This window comes from Mustelus asterias, chromosome 24 (assembly GCF_964213995.1).
Source record: "Mustelus asterias chromosome 24, sMusAst1.hap1.1, whole genome shotgun sequence".
NCBI lineage: Eukaryota > Metazoa > Chordata > Chondrichthyes > Carcharhiniformes > Triakidae > Mustelus > Mustelus asterias.
The window spans coordinates 23,297,206-23,313,256 of NC_135824.1; the positions used below are offsets into that span (position 1 = coordinate 23,297,206).

Here is a 16,051-nt window from a genome sequence, read left to right on the forward strand (position 1 = left end):
AAAGATGAAACCCCAGGTAAAAAGGTGGTGTATTTGTATCAGTAACGGGAAAGTGTGTTTAATACTGAAATGTACACATTTAGATGGTGCGATTTGGCTTCAGATGGTTTAAGTTTCCGCCACTGAGCTGTTTATTAAGACTTACCACAGAGGCGTTGCAGAGGAGCCTTAACAACAAGAATGTGGGTCTCAGCCAATCAGAGCGGCTGTTGTTGAGGTGTGGGCAAGGCGCCGGGCGGCGTTTCCAGGGCAACGGCCGTTGCTTAAGGCGGGCTGGCCGCTCGGGCTGTGGAAATTATCATTTATTTTAAACACACGGTTCATAATATCGCTGTAAAAGATGGTAAGTGTGGCGGGGTATTTCCCGAGTGTGTGTGTGCGCGCTTTCCCAGTTCATGGATCCGCCTTCGCTGAGTGTTGGCTGGGGTGACTTTAATTTTCACCAGAGACCCAAATCTGCCTGATTAACGTCAGTGCCTTCAGCCTTGGTGAATATACTTTAAATATCTGCCCCACTCGGCAGCCAGTGCAGAGTGAGAAGACTCGGGCTGTTGCTCCACAAGCCTGGCCCCGACATCTTTAATTGAAGCACCTGTCCCAACTCTCCAGCCTTGCCAAACAAGGGATTGTACCAGGGTTCTGTAAAACTCATTGGGTAAGCCTTTCCCTTGAGGGAGCTAGTGTTGAGGAGCACTAAAAGCATGGAGGAGGTACACGATTAGACTGCTGCCTCACAGGGACCCGGGATCGATTCCCGGCTTACATCAGAGTCTGCACGTTCTCCCCGTGTCTGCGTGGGTTTCCTCCCAGAACTCCAGTTTCCCCCCGCAGTCTGAAAGCATTGGCTATGCTAAATTCTCCCTCGATGTACTCAAACAGGCACCAGAGTGTGGCGACTAGGGCATTTTCACAGCAACTTGATTGCAATGTTAATGCAAGCCTACTTGTGACACTAATAAATCAACTTAAATTTAACTTGCGTTGCATTGCAGTTAAATCCTACTCTCAAAGTCATTTTTGTGTTTGCCATGGCATTTAATTTTTAAAAAGGGGATGCTGTAAAGGAAAGAGATATTTTAGGAAGGGAGTGACCAACAGGTCGGTCACAAAGGTGGGTTTTAAGGAGGAGGAGGAGGAGATGTGAGGATTTCGCGAGGAAATTCCAGAATGTAGCCTCAAGATGTATGAAAGGTCAAATTCAAGGAACAAAGTTTGGAGGCAAGGGATAGGTGTGAGAGTGGGAGGGATTTCAACCTGAGGGTGAAATATTAAATTTGAGATATTTGTGGTCTGGAAGCCAGTGTCGATCAGTGATGTCTTGGTGACACTGTGCTATCCAGTACCACCCTTTTCAGTTCAAATACAATATCCTCAATTCGGATACTTTAGCATTTCACAACCCCAGTGTTTCGTTATCAAGTGATTCCAGTCTGGGGCCTATCATAGGCACCAATAATTAATTTTGAATTTATCAGTTTAACAAGAGATTCAACTGTTGTTGATGTATTAACATAACTTAATTACTTTAAAATTAGATTTTCTTTAAACAACAGGTTGTGGGCAAGTGAGAATTGATGTATGATAGGGGAAAGGCAACAGAATTGTGGATGAATCACAAGTCTTTACAGTGCAGAAGGAGGCCCATCGAGTCTGCAATGACTGTCTGAAAGAGCATTCTGCCCAATCCCACTCTCCTGCCTTATCCCTGTAACCATGCGCATTCTTTCTTTTCAGGTAGCAGTCCAATTCCATTTTGAAATTAAGGTTGGGAGACCAGTTTACAATGTGTTGGAATAGATCTGAAGTTGATAAAGACACAGATGAAGATTTCAGCAGCAATGGGGACACATGCATCAAATCACAATTTACACAAAGATCCCTCTTTAAGCAATCCAAATTTCTCAATCACCCCTCCGTGTGAGGCATTCTATTTTTCAGCAGCTATGTAAGGCGATTTCTCTTCACTCACCTCACTTTTTTTCTTGCCAACATCAGGAGGTTTAATACGTGCAGACACAGGAAGACACTTGAGCTGTGTTGGTCTTGATGTTCCATAAGTAATCCTCATGGGTTTTGCAGAGGTAGATATTTACCACATTTGTGTGATGGCTCCTGAGCTGGGTTGAGCAGCAGTACGCTGGTGTTGAGTAGACCAGGGTCAATGAAGCTGTGTCTAGGCCAGTGGTTCCCAAACTTTTTTCACTGGGCCCCACTTTCGGAATAAAAATTTGCTCGCGCCACACTGAATTTTTTTATTGATAAGAAATACATTCAAAAACAAAAAAAAACAACTTCTAGCAGTGCTTGATTCATAACATAGAACACAACTACTTTATAATATGATCATGGGACATCCAGAAAGTATAAAACAATACAGCTGCATAAAAACATGATTCATTCCCAAAATATACTTATAGACGAGCCTCTTACATATGTATCCTTAAGTAAGTATACAAACTCAATGAGAGGTGTGAGCTTGTTTTTGTCGGGTAATCTCATTTATATTAGGTCTAATTTGAGACAAACAAACTCTCATCTCCTCATCAACACAAAGAAGCCTTTCTCTTTTCGGGTCTTTGACATTTGTCAGAGCTGAAAATCCCTGTTCACAACAATATGTCATGGAGAACTGTAGAAGAATAGCTAATGCTCTTGAAGAGATGCGTGGATACTGTTTCTGGTTCTATATCCAAAAAGAGTCCAGTGGCATACTCCCGTGTTTCATTTTCAAGGTGCGATCACTGGAAATGCAGGCCATTTCCTCCTCCTCATCCAATGTCAGACCTGAACAGCTGGAATTCGCAAAGGGGTCTCTAACCCAGTCAAATTTTTCTGTAGACAACAATGGGAAGTAATGATCAATCTTTTCTACCAGTGTTGCAAGATGTTCCTGTATGAGGCCGTACAATTCATTGCTCGGTTTAAAACTTTTTACCAGTGGGAACATTTCGAGGTTATGTTGCATCGCTCTTCCGAGCCAGAGCTGAAGCTTTTTTTTAATTCAGTTCGTTCGTCTGTAGTTGTGAGGATATTGTCATCGCGGCCTTGCATACTGGCATTGAGCACATTCAACCGGGAAAAGATATTGACCAAATATGCCAGCTTTGCACACCAGTCATTGTCATCCAGTTGGTGGTACAATGGGTTCCCTTCTTGTTCCAAAAATTCTCTTAATTTGTTCTTCAGTTCCAACACCCGATTCACAACTTTTCCGCAGGACATCCAGCGAACCTCCGAGTGCAGAATTAGGCATTGATGTTTTGATTCCATGTCTTTGCAGAGTTGAGCAAATAACCACGCCTTTAGTGGTTTTGCTTTGATGAAGTTCACAATGTGCACAGTCTGATCTAGAACCAACTTCAAATCAGCGACAAGGGTCTTGGTGATTAATTCCTCTCAGTGTAAAAAAACAGAGTTAATATTACATCTGGATTTTTCTGTTTGATGAGTGCCGCCAAGCCTCTAACATTCCCTATCATACATGGCGCTCCATCCGTACAAATTCCAATACAAGAATCCCATGAAATCTCAACTTTTTCCAAATACTCAGACAAGGTTTGGAAAATATCTTGTCCTCTGGTATGTTTTTCAAGTTCCTTGCAAACTAGAAACTGTGTGATTATTTTGTCATTGTGAATGAATCTGATATAGACAAGCAACTGTGCTTTTCCACTAATGTCGGTCGATTCATCAATTTGAATGGCAAATTTAGAATTCTTCATACTTTCGGAAACATGCTTCTCAATATTAGCTGACATATCAACTATTCTTCTGCGAATTGCATTATCAGACAAAGGAATTTCCATAACTTCTCGCTCAGCATCATCACCAAACAAAGTTTTCACAGTCAAGCTGCAGGCAGGCTGAATCAATTTTTCAGCTATTGTATGTGGTTTTGTTTGTTGAGCAATCAATTCAGCCACTTGGTAAGATACAATCTGCATCTTATCTGAGACTGTCATTCGTTTTTCGAAATATGATCGTTGGCATTTCTGCTGTTCCAAAAGCCTTTCAAAATATTGAACATCCTTGTTTGCCAGATTTCCATGTTTTGACAACAGATGTCTTTTCATCTTGCTTGGGACCATATTGGAATTGGAAAGCTTCTCACCACAGATCAAACACATAGGCCAAGGTACGTTTTCATCTCCAGTCCATGTGAAACCGAGACTCAGATAGCTATCCATATATTGTCGACAAACATTCTTTTTTGGAGGTTTGCTTGGGCCTGCTACTGGTGTAGAATTAAACGACTCTTCAGCACTCTGTTCAAACAGCGATTCTGGATCACAACGTGGACTCGGATCGTCCTCAGCATCACTTGTTGCTCTTGCTCTCACTTTGGAAAAATATCTATCCATGTTTAAATGTTTCTTTGATTGTCCTTGAATCTTCCCGCCACACTTGCCATCCTCTCTCGCTGCACCAGTGTGGTGCGCCACACCCTTTGGGAACCACTGGTCTAGGCTGTGCTGCTCCAGGTGGTATCTGCCAGTTTTGTATGAGAATCACTCATGTCTTGACCTTGGTTCCAGTTTTCTGGAGTTGTTACTGATAAGTTAATGTATGGTCAAGAGTGATGCCAAGGTTTTTTGGCATTGGATCATTGGTCACAGAACTGGGCATTAAATCTTTCCGTGTTCCTTGATGGGAAGTTCCCTTCCTCCTCAAAGAAAACCATCGGCTGACAGCTAAGGAAGCACTCCCATTGACACAGAATCTCAAAAAGAACCCCATGCACTTGTCGGAAATCCCATAGTCTCTAGTGGAACTCACTACACACCCAACAAACTGACAACAGCACCACCTCTTACTGGGGCTGGTTAACCTCCTGGTTAACCGCAGACACCACCAACCACAACCTAGGAACTGACCTGAGTGGCGATGCTCCAGATTTCAACCTTCCACAGAAAATCTGTACAACCCTCAACCACTTGAGGTCCGGCCACAAGTGGAACATGAGGAACAGCTCAAATTGTGACTATGGCCATCCATGTCAGACCATTGCCCACATACTGAACTTCTGTCCTGGGAAACCTATTCCTGGTGGCATCATGACTGTACCTGCATCAGCGGAAACTGTTGAATGGATTCTTAACCTCAACATCAAACTGTAATTATGCCCAGCCACACAAATTAAAAAGAACTCTTATTCTTGGCGACAGTTTCACAGTGATGACTTCTCATCACTGATTTCCCTAACCAAGGCAGGGTTTTTGAGTCAGGATCCTGAAGTTGGGGTTATGCTTGCATTGAATGGGAAACAGTAGCACCAGGGGCATTCCTTGCAAACACCTGGCGTAGCAACGTCCTTTACTTCAGCTATCAAACTACTCGCCTGTAGACTAACCTTGCTTCAAAGATTTCCTTTCCTTTAATTTTAATTGCTTTTTAATCTGCTTCAGCCTTGGAAAAACCTGCAAATAGACTAGATGGTTTTTGAGACTATTTGTATTCGTCCCCTAATTTTGAAACTCTTCTTTATTGATTTTTGAAACTTTCAAGAATTTACATTCTTGAGTAACCCACACTTCCCTAATATGCGTATTTGGTCCATTTAAATTTCACTTCATGTGATTTTCCACTACCAGCACTGATGTGCTTTGTGAATTCCTGCAAGTCAGTTCTTGTGGACTTGTGATTATGAAAATGGCCGAATGCCAGAAAATTATGTGCTTTTAGCACTTTCCCATTCTAGTGGGAATTGCACCAGTTCTTGGCTATTATGAATCAGCCTGTAGACAAAGTAACAAAATGACTTGTAGACTATTTTAGCTTGTGTGCAATGTTTACTTTGGGGATGCAGAATCATTTATTTCTTATTTCTGTATGCAGCTAGGTTGATGTACGTACAAATCATCTTTATGTCAAGAACTTTATACCCTCTTGTAAACAATTCAATTCTCATTCGCCTCGCGAACTGTTGGAATTGCAGATACCAGTTAAATTAATTTTGAAATCTGAAGTTTATATGTCGCTCAGGCTGAATTTTGGAAGAGGGAATTATTTTTGCTAAACACGTGCCAATGTTTTAAAATGCCCATTTTCTTCTTTATAATTAACAGGCTACTTACTGCCCAACTACATTTGAGAAAAAACAACAGAGTTCACTGGTGGACGATGAAATGGACGATGAGACAGTGTTTGCACAGTTTCTTAAAAAATTGGACAAAGAAAAGTCTGTACTTGCCAGAGTAAGATCTGATGAATTGGCAGCAGGGAAACGCTTTCAAAGGATTGTATGGGATATAGAACATGAAAAAATGATGGAAGAAGCAATTATAAAGGTAAATAAATTACTAGAGTTCTTACTGAAGTATTTCATTATATATTGGTTATTCTTTAATTGCTTTTGATTTGTAGGCATCACATGTATCATCTCAAGTAGGATCTCCTCGTGTTTCCTAAGTTCTATAAATGTGGAATATTTGACTTTTTAAGTATTTGGATACTTACCATTATTGTTTTGGCTTTAACATAGCAGAAATTGGACTGGTACATTTAAACTCATTTACCTTCTTGAATAACTTGCACTTCCCAAATACACGTAAGCAAAAGGAATACTAAGGCTGAGGAGGTCCACTTTAGGAGAGTGATTGAGATGGCTCTTGCTGTTTTGAGAGTTGGTTGAGCGAAGAGATTTTGGAAAGGAATTTCAGACAGTGGGACCAAATAATCTAAGCTTTGCCACCAAAACGGCAAAAGGAAGAATGAAAGGAACAGGATATTCTGGAGGGCAAATTGTCTTGGAGGCAATTGCAAAAATAGATGGGTCAATGCTGCGAAGGGATTTATGAAGGTGACGCAGATTCTAAATGTAAAGTGTCGGGGACGGAGCCTTGTAAGTCAGCAAAAATGGGGCTAACAGATGAATGAGACTTGGTGCAGGGCATGATACATGCAGCCATCTTTTGTGCAATCTTAGATGGCAGTGGATGGGTGGCAGAAATAAGTGGTCTTTGTCATGGACCAGTTTGTGGTCAAGCATGGCACAAATATTGCATATATTTGCTCACTCTAGGTCAATCAGTCTGATGCTTGAACTTCTGCATCTGTCAATAATGAGCAGCTTGATGGCTGAACTATTAAAATCTAGGACTTAGGGTAAATGCTTCTTGTTATTCGCAAGAAATTGAAAAACTTTTGTCTCCATGTCTTAAAGCTATCCTGCTGTCATTAGCCTACCCATTTTCAGCTGCTTCATCAATGACCTTCTTCCATTATAAGATCAGAAGCAAGGATGTTCACTGATGATTGCAGAGTGCTCCATATCATTCATGACTCCACGGATATTGAAGCAGTCTATGCAACAAGACTTGGACAGGCCCTGGCTGATAAGTGATAAAGTAACATATGTGCCATTCAAGTGCCAGGAAATGACCATCTCCAACAAGACTGAATTTAACCATCTCCCAATTTTGCCTCTGGAACTCCAGCAACTGAGGCATGCCCGACTCCAGAGGCACATCATCCGACTGGGTCTCAGCAGATTCCAGCAATTCTCAGAGTACTGGAACAGTGGGGCATCCCTGCCTCCACCTGCTGTGGGTCGGAAAGAATGAGGTGTTCATCAATTTGTGACCACGAGGCCTCTCCAAAACTAAGTCCCACCGAGGTATGTGTCTCTGCCCTGGTGGAGGGTTGGGTGAAGGCTGACAGTACTTCAATCTCAACATCTGAGAAACCATCCGCCCTGGTGATGGTTGACATTTGATGGTATTACAATCACTGAATCCCCACCACCAATATCCTGGGGGGTTACCATTGACCAGAAACTTAACTGCACTCGTCATATAAATACTGTGGCTATAAGAGCAGATCAAAGACTGGGAATTCTGAGGCAAGTAACTCACCTCCTGACTCTCCAAAGCCTGTCCACAATCTACAAGTCGAGAGTGTAATTGAGTAGACTCCACTTTCCTGAAAAAAAGGCTCAAGAAGGTCAACACTATCTATCTAGGAAAAAGCAGTTTACCTAATAGGCACTCCATCATCACTGATGCACAATGGCAGCATTGTGTACCATCTACAAGATGTATAGTAGCAACTCACCAAGGTCCCTTCAATAGCACCTTTTAAATCCATAACTGCTATCTTGTTTTTATTCTTTCACAGGATGTGGGCATCGCTGGCTGGGCCAGCATTTATTGCCCATCCCTAACGGCCCTCCATTTCCGAGGGCATTTGAGAGTCAACCACATTTCTGTGGGTCTGGAGTCACATATAGGCCAGACGGAGTTAGGATGGCAGATTTCCTTCCCTAAAGGACATTACTGAAGCAGATGGGTTTTTACGACAACAATGGTTTCATGGTCATGATTTGACTTTTAATTCCAGATTTTTATTGGATTCAAATTTCACCATCTGCCATGGTGGGATTTGAACCCAGGGCCCCAGAGCATTACCATGGGTCTCTGGATTATTAGTCCAGTGACAATACCAGTAGGCCACTGCTTCCCCTATTACCCGCAGGACAAGGACAGCAGATGCATGGAAACACCATCATCTTCAAATTCCCCTCCAAGCCCCATACACCATCCTGACTTGAAACTATGGGTGGAATTTTCCCAAAAAATTTCCAAATCTCAAAACGCCGGTCTCTCAGGCACGCTCGGCATCACAATCTTTCGACACCTAGTGCACTGAAAGAACCTCTGTGTGGAACATGTCGTCATGGAGGCCCCAGACATGTGACTCACCTCAAGTGGCCGCAGCTGTGTGCCGTTAAGTAGGCGGAGCTGCATTTAAACACTAACGATGCGCTTACAATCAGTTATGCCAGAAAGATGGCACCGTGCAGAGCAGCTGCATGGTTTAGGGTGGGTGAGTTAGGACGACTAGTGGATACAGTGGAGGTGAGGTGGGCCATCTTGTTCCCCCAAGAGGAGATGACCCAGGAGTTGGGACAGCAATGCAGCCTGGGATGCAGTGGCAGCGGAAGTCAGTGCCTGTGCCTTGACATGGAGGACTAGCGGCCAGTGCTGCAAGAAAATGAATGACCTCGTTCGGCATCTTGTCCTGTTTCCTCCCCTGAACCCTGTGATCATCCAGCTCTCCCCCTGCCCCCCCCCCCCCCCAACAAACCTCCTCAAACCCCGCTACCACAATCCCGCCATACCCTATCTCTTGTAGTCATCACCCCAATTGGTCTCTGCAGGAGAAGATGGCACATAATCAAAGGGAGAGGTAGGAAACCAGCGATCGAGTCCTCGAGCTGCATCTCCTGACTCCCTTCAAAGCGCGAGCGATGCAGCTCTCAGCGGATGCAGCTGAGAGAGCCGTGACTGACAGTCATGGTCGTGGTGCGCCACAGAAGTGAGGGACCACAAAACCTTCATCTCTATGATCTTTCTCAAGTAAGTTGCAAGCTGCCCAGATTCTTGTCCCTCCCTTTCACTGAATCATTGCAGGAACAGAACGTGATGAGGCTGGGCCCTCAGAAGTCAGTGCCCCCATTGCAACCACCCTCAACACCTTGGAGGAAAACTCTGAGGAAAGCACCGATCAGTTGGCACAGTCAACACCTGCACCATCCACCAGCACTGATACAGTCACCTCGGTGGGACATGTTAGCGGTCAGGCATCTGGTGATTTTCTGTTGGGCACCACACAGTTGTTGATGGAGGTGGGAAAGTCCGAGGGATCAGACAATCAGAGGTCTGCTGGAGCCAAGGAGACATCTGACCCCCCAGCTAGGTGCTGGGCAGCTGGAAACGGATCTCCAGAAGCTCCTGGAGATGTAGAAACAGAGCCGGGGATTGAAGGAGGGGTCAGCAACATTCCAATAACTGCTGTTTGGTGGAGTTGCACAGTCTTCAGTCACAGGAGATGGTGTCAGCATTGCGTGGCACCCAGGCCAACACCACTATGGCTGAGAACCTCAGGAGGATGCTGAAGATACCAAGGGTCATGGTTGAGGGCTTTGAGAGCATAGCCCAGCCAGAGCAGGCAATGTAGAGGGGCTTCAGAGCTTGGTGCAGACTCAGAAGGTTATCGTTGAGAGCTCGCATACCCTGGTGCAGACAATGTTGGGCCTCCAGGACTGGCAGAGGCTTCTGGTGTGCAGACTAGCTGCCCCTCTGTCCCAAGGAATATCCAAGGGGCCCAGGGGCACCTTGAAGGAGGAGGTACTGGAGCGCTTGCTGGGGCCTTCCATCCAGGATACTCTGGCAGTCTCCAGCCTTTCTGATTTCCCCCCTTTCTGACACTGGTACATCTTGCAGGCAGCGAGCTGAACAGGGTGCCACGGTTGCATCTGTGACATTCTAAAGTTGGTCAGGGCCCCCCAGAGGATACCTGCCAGGGCATCACAGGCCACAGGGCGTGGAACACAGCTGACCATCTCCACGTCAGATGTGCATTCTGGGGGGGGGGGTTACCTCGACATAGCAGTAGGCTATGTCTAAGATTAAAAGGTTATAGGGTCACCAAGAGAGCACAAGTGAAGGCAGGCACTCTAGTTAGTGAGAGGTCTATTGACTCTGCAGATGATCACTCTTAAATGTTTTTAATCGCACAGCTGTGACTCATCAGAGTGTCTGTGACCTGCCTCCCACAGGGAATTCCACACCCCGACCGTACCCAGAGTGTCGTTCTGTGTGATAGAGGCCCTTCGACTCACCAAGTATGCATTAACGATACCTATCAACAAGGTCAAGCGATCCCTAGTCCCAGCACCTGGGATCCCTGACTGCTTGTGGTATTCCAAGCACTCATCGAAAATGCCATTAGGGTCGCGAGGTCATCAGCCCGACCGCTGATGTGTGACTCACTGACTTGAGCTCCTGAGGGCCATCCACCTAGTGGTTCTGCTCCTTCTCCAGGATGTCGTCCCGCTGCTGCTGTGCGAGATTGTGGCGTGCACAGCAGACCACCAAGATGCAGAGATCCTTTGGGGGCTGTATTGGAGGGCACTGCCAGAGCGGTCCAGGCAGTGGAACTGCATCTTCAGCAGGCTGATGCACCGCTCGATGACGGGTCAGGTGGCAATGTGGACCTCATTATAGTGGACCCACCTTGATCTCGGGCCTACACACAGGTGTCATCAGCCATGACCTCAGAGGGTAGGCCTTGTCCCCCAGAAACCAGCCCGACAGCCTGGGGTGGTCCTCAAAGACCCCGGAGATATCCAAGCTATGCAAGTTGTAGCTGTCGTGCAGGCTTCCTGGGTGGTGTGCAGGCTTCCTGGGTGGTGTGCACGCACCTGCATGATGTTAAGCCAGTGGTTGCACACAATCTGAGACGTTAAGGGAGTGGAACCCCTTGTGATTAATAAAGGGCACTCCCTGATTCCGTGGGGCCTGCAGGGCGACGTGCGTGCTGTCTAGGGTAGTGATTAGCCTAGGGGGTGATCGGGGAGTGGGGGCGATATCCAGGGGGTGCGATCGGGGGTGGGGTGGGTGGTTGAGAGTGACAGATATACTTGTACAGAGTGCGCTGGGAGATCAGGGTGCCTGTGCGATGGCACCACTACAGCTCCGCAGCTGGCATCCTGGCAAGTATAGACTCCGCCCATTCTACCTATTGGTAAGAATCACATTTGAGATCATGTTTTTTCTATATGCCATGTGATAGTGTCTGGGAGCTCAGCCAAAAATTGAGCATGATTCTCTCTCATTTTCATGCTTGTTCAGCACTTAGAATTTTATTGGTAAGATCGCCCCCCCCATGACTGTATCTCTCAAGTGGCTGTCATTAACCTTTTACAGTGTAGTTGCTGGAAAGAATTCTTAAGATGGAGGAGCTGATGTAGCTACAGCATTAGTTACCTTTGCAAAAAGGGAAAAACTGATTTGTTTCATTTGCCACTTTTAAATTTATTGGTTAAGTATTGAATTATTGCACTTCCACAATAATTGAATTATTAAGGCTGCTGTGAAAACTTTCCAGCATCTTGTGAAGAGGTAGGAAACAACCTTTTTGACTGTGTATTCATTGTACATCAAATATACTGCTTCTTCCTCATACCCTGACAGTGATTTGCTAAATTCTACCCACCCTTTGGTTTAGCATAAGATGAGAGAGGCTCATGTGGATTTATTGGGTGAACAGTCTGATTTTGTGCTGTAAACGCTTTATAATACTTCAAGGCAAGGTTACATAAACTTGACTTTTTTAAGCCACTTTTTTAAAACAAAAGATAAGCGCTTCAATATCCTCACAATGGTGGACTTTAGAAATGGGCAGATAATTGAAAGCACCCAAATGTTGGTCATGCCTGTATGGTACAGCAATTCCTAGACATGGGGAGGAAGATAATTACAATAGAAATAATAAAAATAAAAATTTAGTTTTGAAGTTGCTTTAGTTCTGATAGGAGGAGATTGGTGCTATGCAATATGATGTTACCTTGCTGTGTACTGGGAAAATTCTGGCTGATAATTAGGAAGATGAATAATGGGAAGGCTGATAAAAAGCTCCACCATAAAACATGTTTCAATTTAACTTCAATAAAACGAAATGTAGTTTAAGTGCATACATGTATAAAATGAAATTGCTTAGGTCATTGGGAACGTACTTCTGAAGAGCCTATTTACATTGGTTAACATCCGTGATTCCCAGGCTTTATTATGCCTGACTGTTTGTCTGTAATAATAGGCAGAAAAAAGAAAATTACTGAAGGCAAAACAACTGGAACAAGAGGAGAGAATTGCCAAGGAACTGGAAAGAATAAAGTATGAAAAATTAAAAGATGAAAAAATGAGACAGCAAGTCAGAGAAAACAGGTAAAGTAAATAAACATGTCAAACTTATAAGAACATAAGAAATAGGAGCAGGAGTAGGCCATCTGGCCCTTCGAGCCTGCCCCGCCATTCAACAAGATCATGGCTGATCTGAAGCGAATCAGTTCTACTTACCCGCCTGCTCCCCATATCCCCTAATTCCCTTATCGATCAGAAAACTATCTACCCGTGATTTAAACATATTCAACGAGGAAGCCTCCACCACTTCAGTGGGCAGAGAATTCCAGAGATTCACTACCCTCTGAGAGAAGAAGTTCCCCCTCAACTCTGTTCTGAACCGGCCCCCCCTTATTTTGAGGCTGTGCCCTCTAGTTCTGGTTTCCCTTCTAAGTGGAAAGAATCTCTCCACCTCTACCCTATCCAGCCCCTTCATTATCTTATATGTCTCTATAAGATCACCCCTCATCCTTCAAAACTCCAACGAGTACAGACCCATTCTGTTCAATCTCTCTTCATAAGCCACACCCCTCATCTCCGGTATCAACCTGGTGAACCTTCTCTGCACTCCCTCCAAGGCCAATATATCCTTTCGCAAATAAGGGGACCAAAACTGCACACAGTACTCCAGTTGCAGCCTCACCAGTGCCCTGTACAGTTGCAGCAAGACCTCCCTGCTTTTATATTCTAACCCCCTCGCGATAAAGGCCAACATTCCATTCGCCTTCTTGATCACCTGCTGCACCTGCAGACTGAGTTTTTGCGATTCGTGCACAAGGACCCCCAGGTCCCTCTGCGCAGTCGCACGATGTAATTTTTCTCCATTTAAATAATATTCCAATTTACTATTATTTCTTCCAAAGTGGATAACCTCACATTTGCTAACGTTATATTCCATCTGCCAGATCCTCGCCCACTCGCTCAGCCTATCCAAATCTCTCTGCAGACTTTCCGCGTCCTCCACGCAATTCACTTTCCCACTCACCTTCGTGTCATCAGCAAACTTGAATACCCTAGATTCAGTCCCCTCCTCCAGATCATCTATGTAAATGGTAAACAATTGAGGCCCCAGCACCGATCCCTGCGGCATGCCACTGGTCACCAACTGCCAACCAGAAAAGCACCCATTTATCCCAACTCTCTGCTTCCTGTTAGATAGCCAATCCCCAATCCACGCCAACACCTTACCCCTAACTCCGTGTACCCCAATCTTCTGCAGCAACCTTTTGTGAGGCACCTTATCGAACGCCTTCTGGAAATCTAAAAACATCACATCCACCGGTTCCCCTCTGTCAACCGCACTAGTGACATCTTCATAAAAGTCCAGTAGATTCGTCAAACACGACTTTCCCTTCATGAATCCATGCTGCGTCTGCTTGATCGAACCATTCTTATTCAGGTGCTCTGTTATTTCCTCTTTAATAATGGACTCTAGCATCTTCCCAACTACGGACGTTAAGCTAACCGGCCTGTAGTTACCCGCCTTTTGTCTACTTCCTTTTTTAAACAGCGGCGTAAGAGTAGCTGTTTTCCAGTCAGCCGGCACTACCCCAGAGTCCAGCGAATTTTGATAAATTACTACTAACGTATCTGCTATTACCTCAGCCATTTCTTTCAGTACCCTGGGATGCATTCCATCCGGGCCCGGGGACTTGTCTACCTTCAGTCCTATTTGTCTACCAAGCACCATCTCCTTAGTAACAGTAATTGTATTAAGGACCTCCCCTCCCACCAACTCTCGATCTCTAATATTCGGCAAACTATTTGTGTCTTCCACCGTGAAGACCGACACAAAGAACTTATTTAAAGTCTCAGCCATTTCCTCGTTTTCCACTATTAAATCCCCCCTCTCATCTTCCAAGGGTCCAACATTCACTCTAGCCACTCTATTCCTTTTTATATACTTGTAAAAACTTTTACTATCATTTTTTATATTTTGAGCTAGTTTAGTTTCGTAATCTATCTTTCCTTTCTTAATCGCTTTCTTAGTCGTTCTTTGTTTTTCTTTAAAGCTCTCCCAATCCACTAATTCTCCACTATTTTTGGCCACTCTGTACGCATCTGATTTTATTTAATACTCTCCTTTATTTCCTTCGTTATCCACGTCCGGTTATCCTTTTTCTTACAGTCCTTCTTTATCACTGGAATATATTTTTGCTGAGTACTTAAAAAAATCTCCTTAAAAATCCTCCACTGTTCCTCAGCTGTCCTACCTACCAGTCTGCTCGCCCAGTCTACATTAGCCAATTCCACCCTCATCCTATCGTACTCCCCTCTGTTCAAGCAGAGGACACTGGTTTGGGACCCTACTTTCTCACCCTCCATCTGTATCAGAAATTCCACCATATTATGATCACTCATCCCAAGAGGATCCTTCACAAGAAGATCCTTAATCCTACCTGTCTCATTGCACAGAACCAGATCCAAGATGGCTCGCTCTCTCGTAGGTTCTGTAACATACTGTTCAATGAAACAATCCCGACAGCATTCCAAGAACTCTTCCTCAAGCCCTCCACATCCAATTTGAGTCGACCAATCAATATGTAGGTTAAAATCCCCCATGATTATTGCCGTTCCACTTTTGCACGCATCCATTATTTGCTTGTTTATAGCCCTCCCTACCTCCAAGTTATTATTTGGGGGCCTATAGACCACGCCTACCAGTGTCTTTCTCCCCCTACTATTCCTTATCTCCACCCACAACGATTCCACGTTTTGCTCCTTAGAGCCTATGTCGTCTCTCACTACCGTCCTGATATTATCCTTTATTAACAAAGCTACCCCACCTCCTTTTTCTACCTGTCTATCCTTCCTAAATGCCTGATAACCCTGTATATTCAGTTCCCAGTCCTGGTCACCCTGCAACCACGTTTCTGTGATGGACACTAGATCATATTCATTTGTATGGATTTGTGCCATCAACTCATTTACTTTGTTTCGAATGCTTCGTGCATTCAGGCAAAGTGTCTTTATGCCAGCCTTTATCTGGACCCGGTTTGTTGAAGCGCTACTAACATCTCCCAAGCCCTCTCCTCCTTTAGCTAGTTGTTTATTCACTATACTCCTGGCATTAGAGTAGACACCTCTCAATCCTATGGTCTGACCTCTCTCCTTCTCTGTACCCAGTCCACCTGCCCTCTTGCACTGCCTATAACCCTTCTCTGTTTGCGAGCTACCTTCCTCACTCTGTCACGTTGCTTTGATCCCCTCCCCCCAACCTATCTAGTTTAAACTGTCCCCAGTAGCCTTAGCCAACCTTCCTGCCAGGATATTGGTCCCCCTGGGATTCAAGTGCCACCCGTTTTTAGTATACAGGTCACACCTGCCCCTAAAGAGGTCCCAATGGTCCAGGAACCTGAATCCCTGCCCCC

General features: G+C 44.7%; 1 protein-coding gene across 1 annotated transcript in view; it reads left to right on the plus strand.

The window, feature by feature from the left end:
- The first annotated feature begins 221 nt into the window (after positions 1–221).
- mns1 (meiosis-specific nuclear structural 1) overlaps positions 222–16,051 on the plus strand; it is a 32,315-nt gene continuing 16,485 nt past the window's right edge. Inside the window, exons 1-3 of the mRNA XM_078241025.1 lie at positions 222–343; positions 6,066–6,287; positions 12,598–12,725. Of these exons, the coding sequence (XP_078097151.1) occupies positions 341–343; positions 6,066–6,287; positions 12,598–12,725 (353 nt within the window). The 5' untranslated portion in view covers positions 222–340. The remainder of the gene's footprint in view (positions 344–6,065; positions 6,288–12,597; positions 12,726–16,051) is intronic.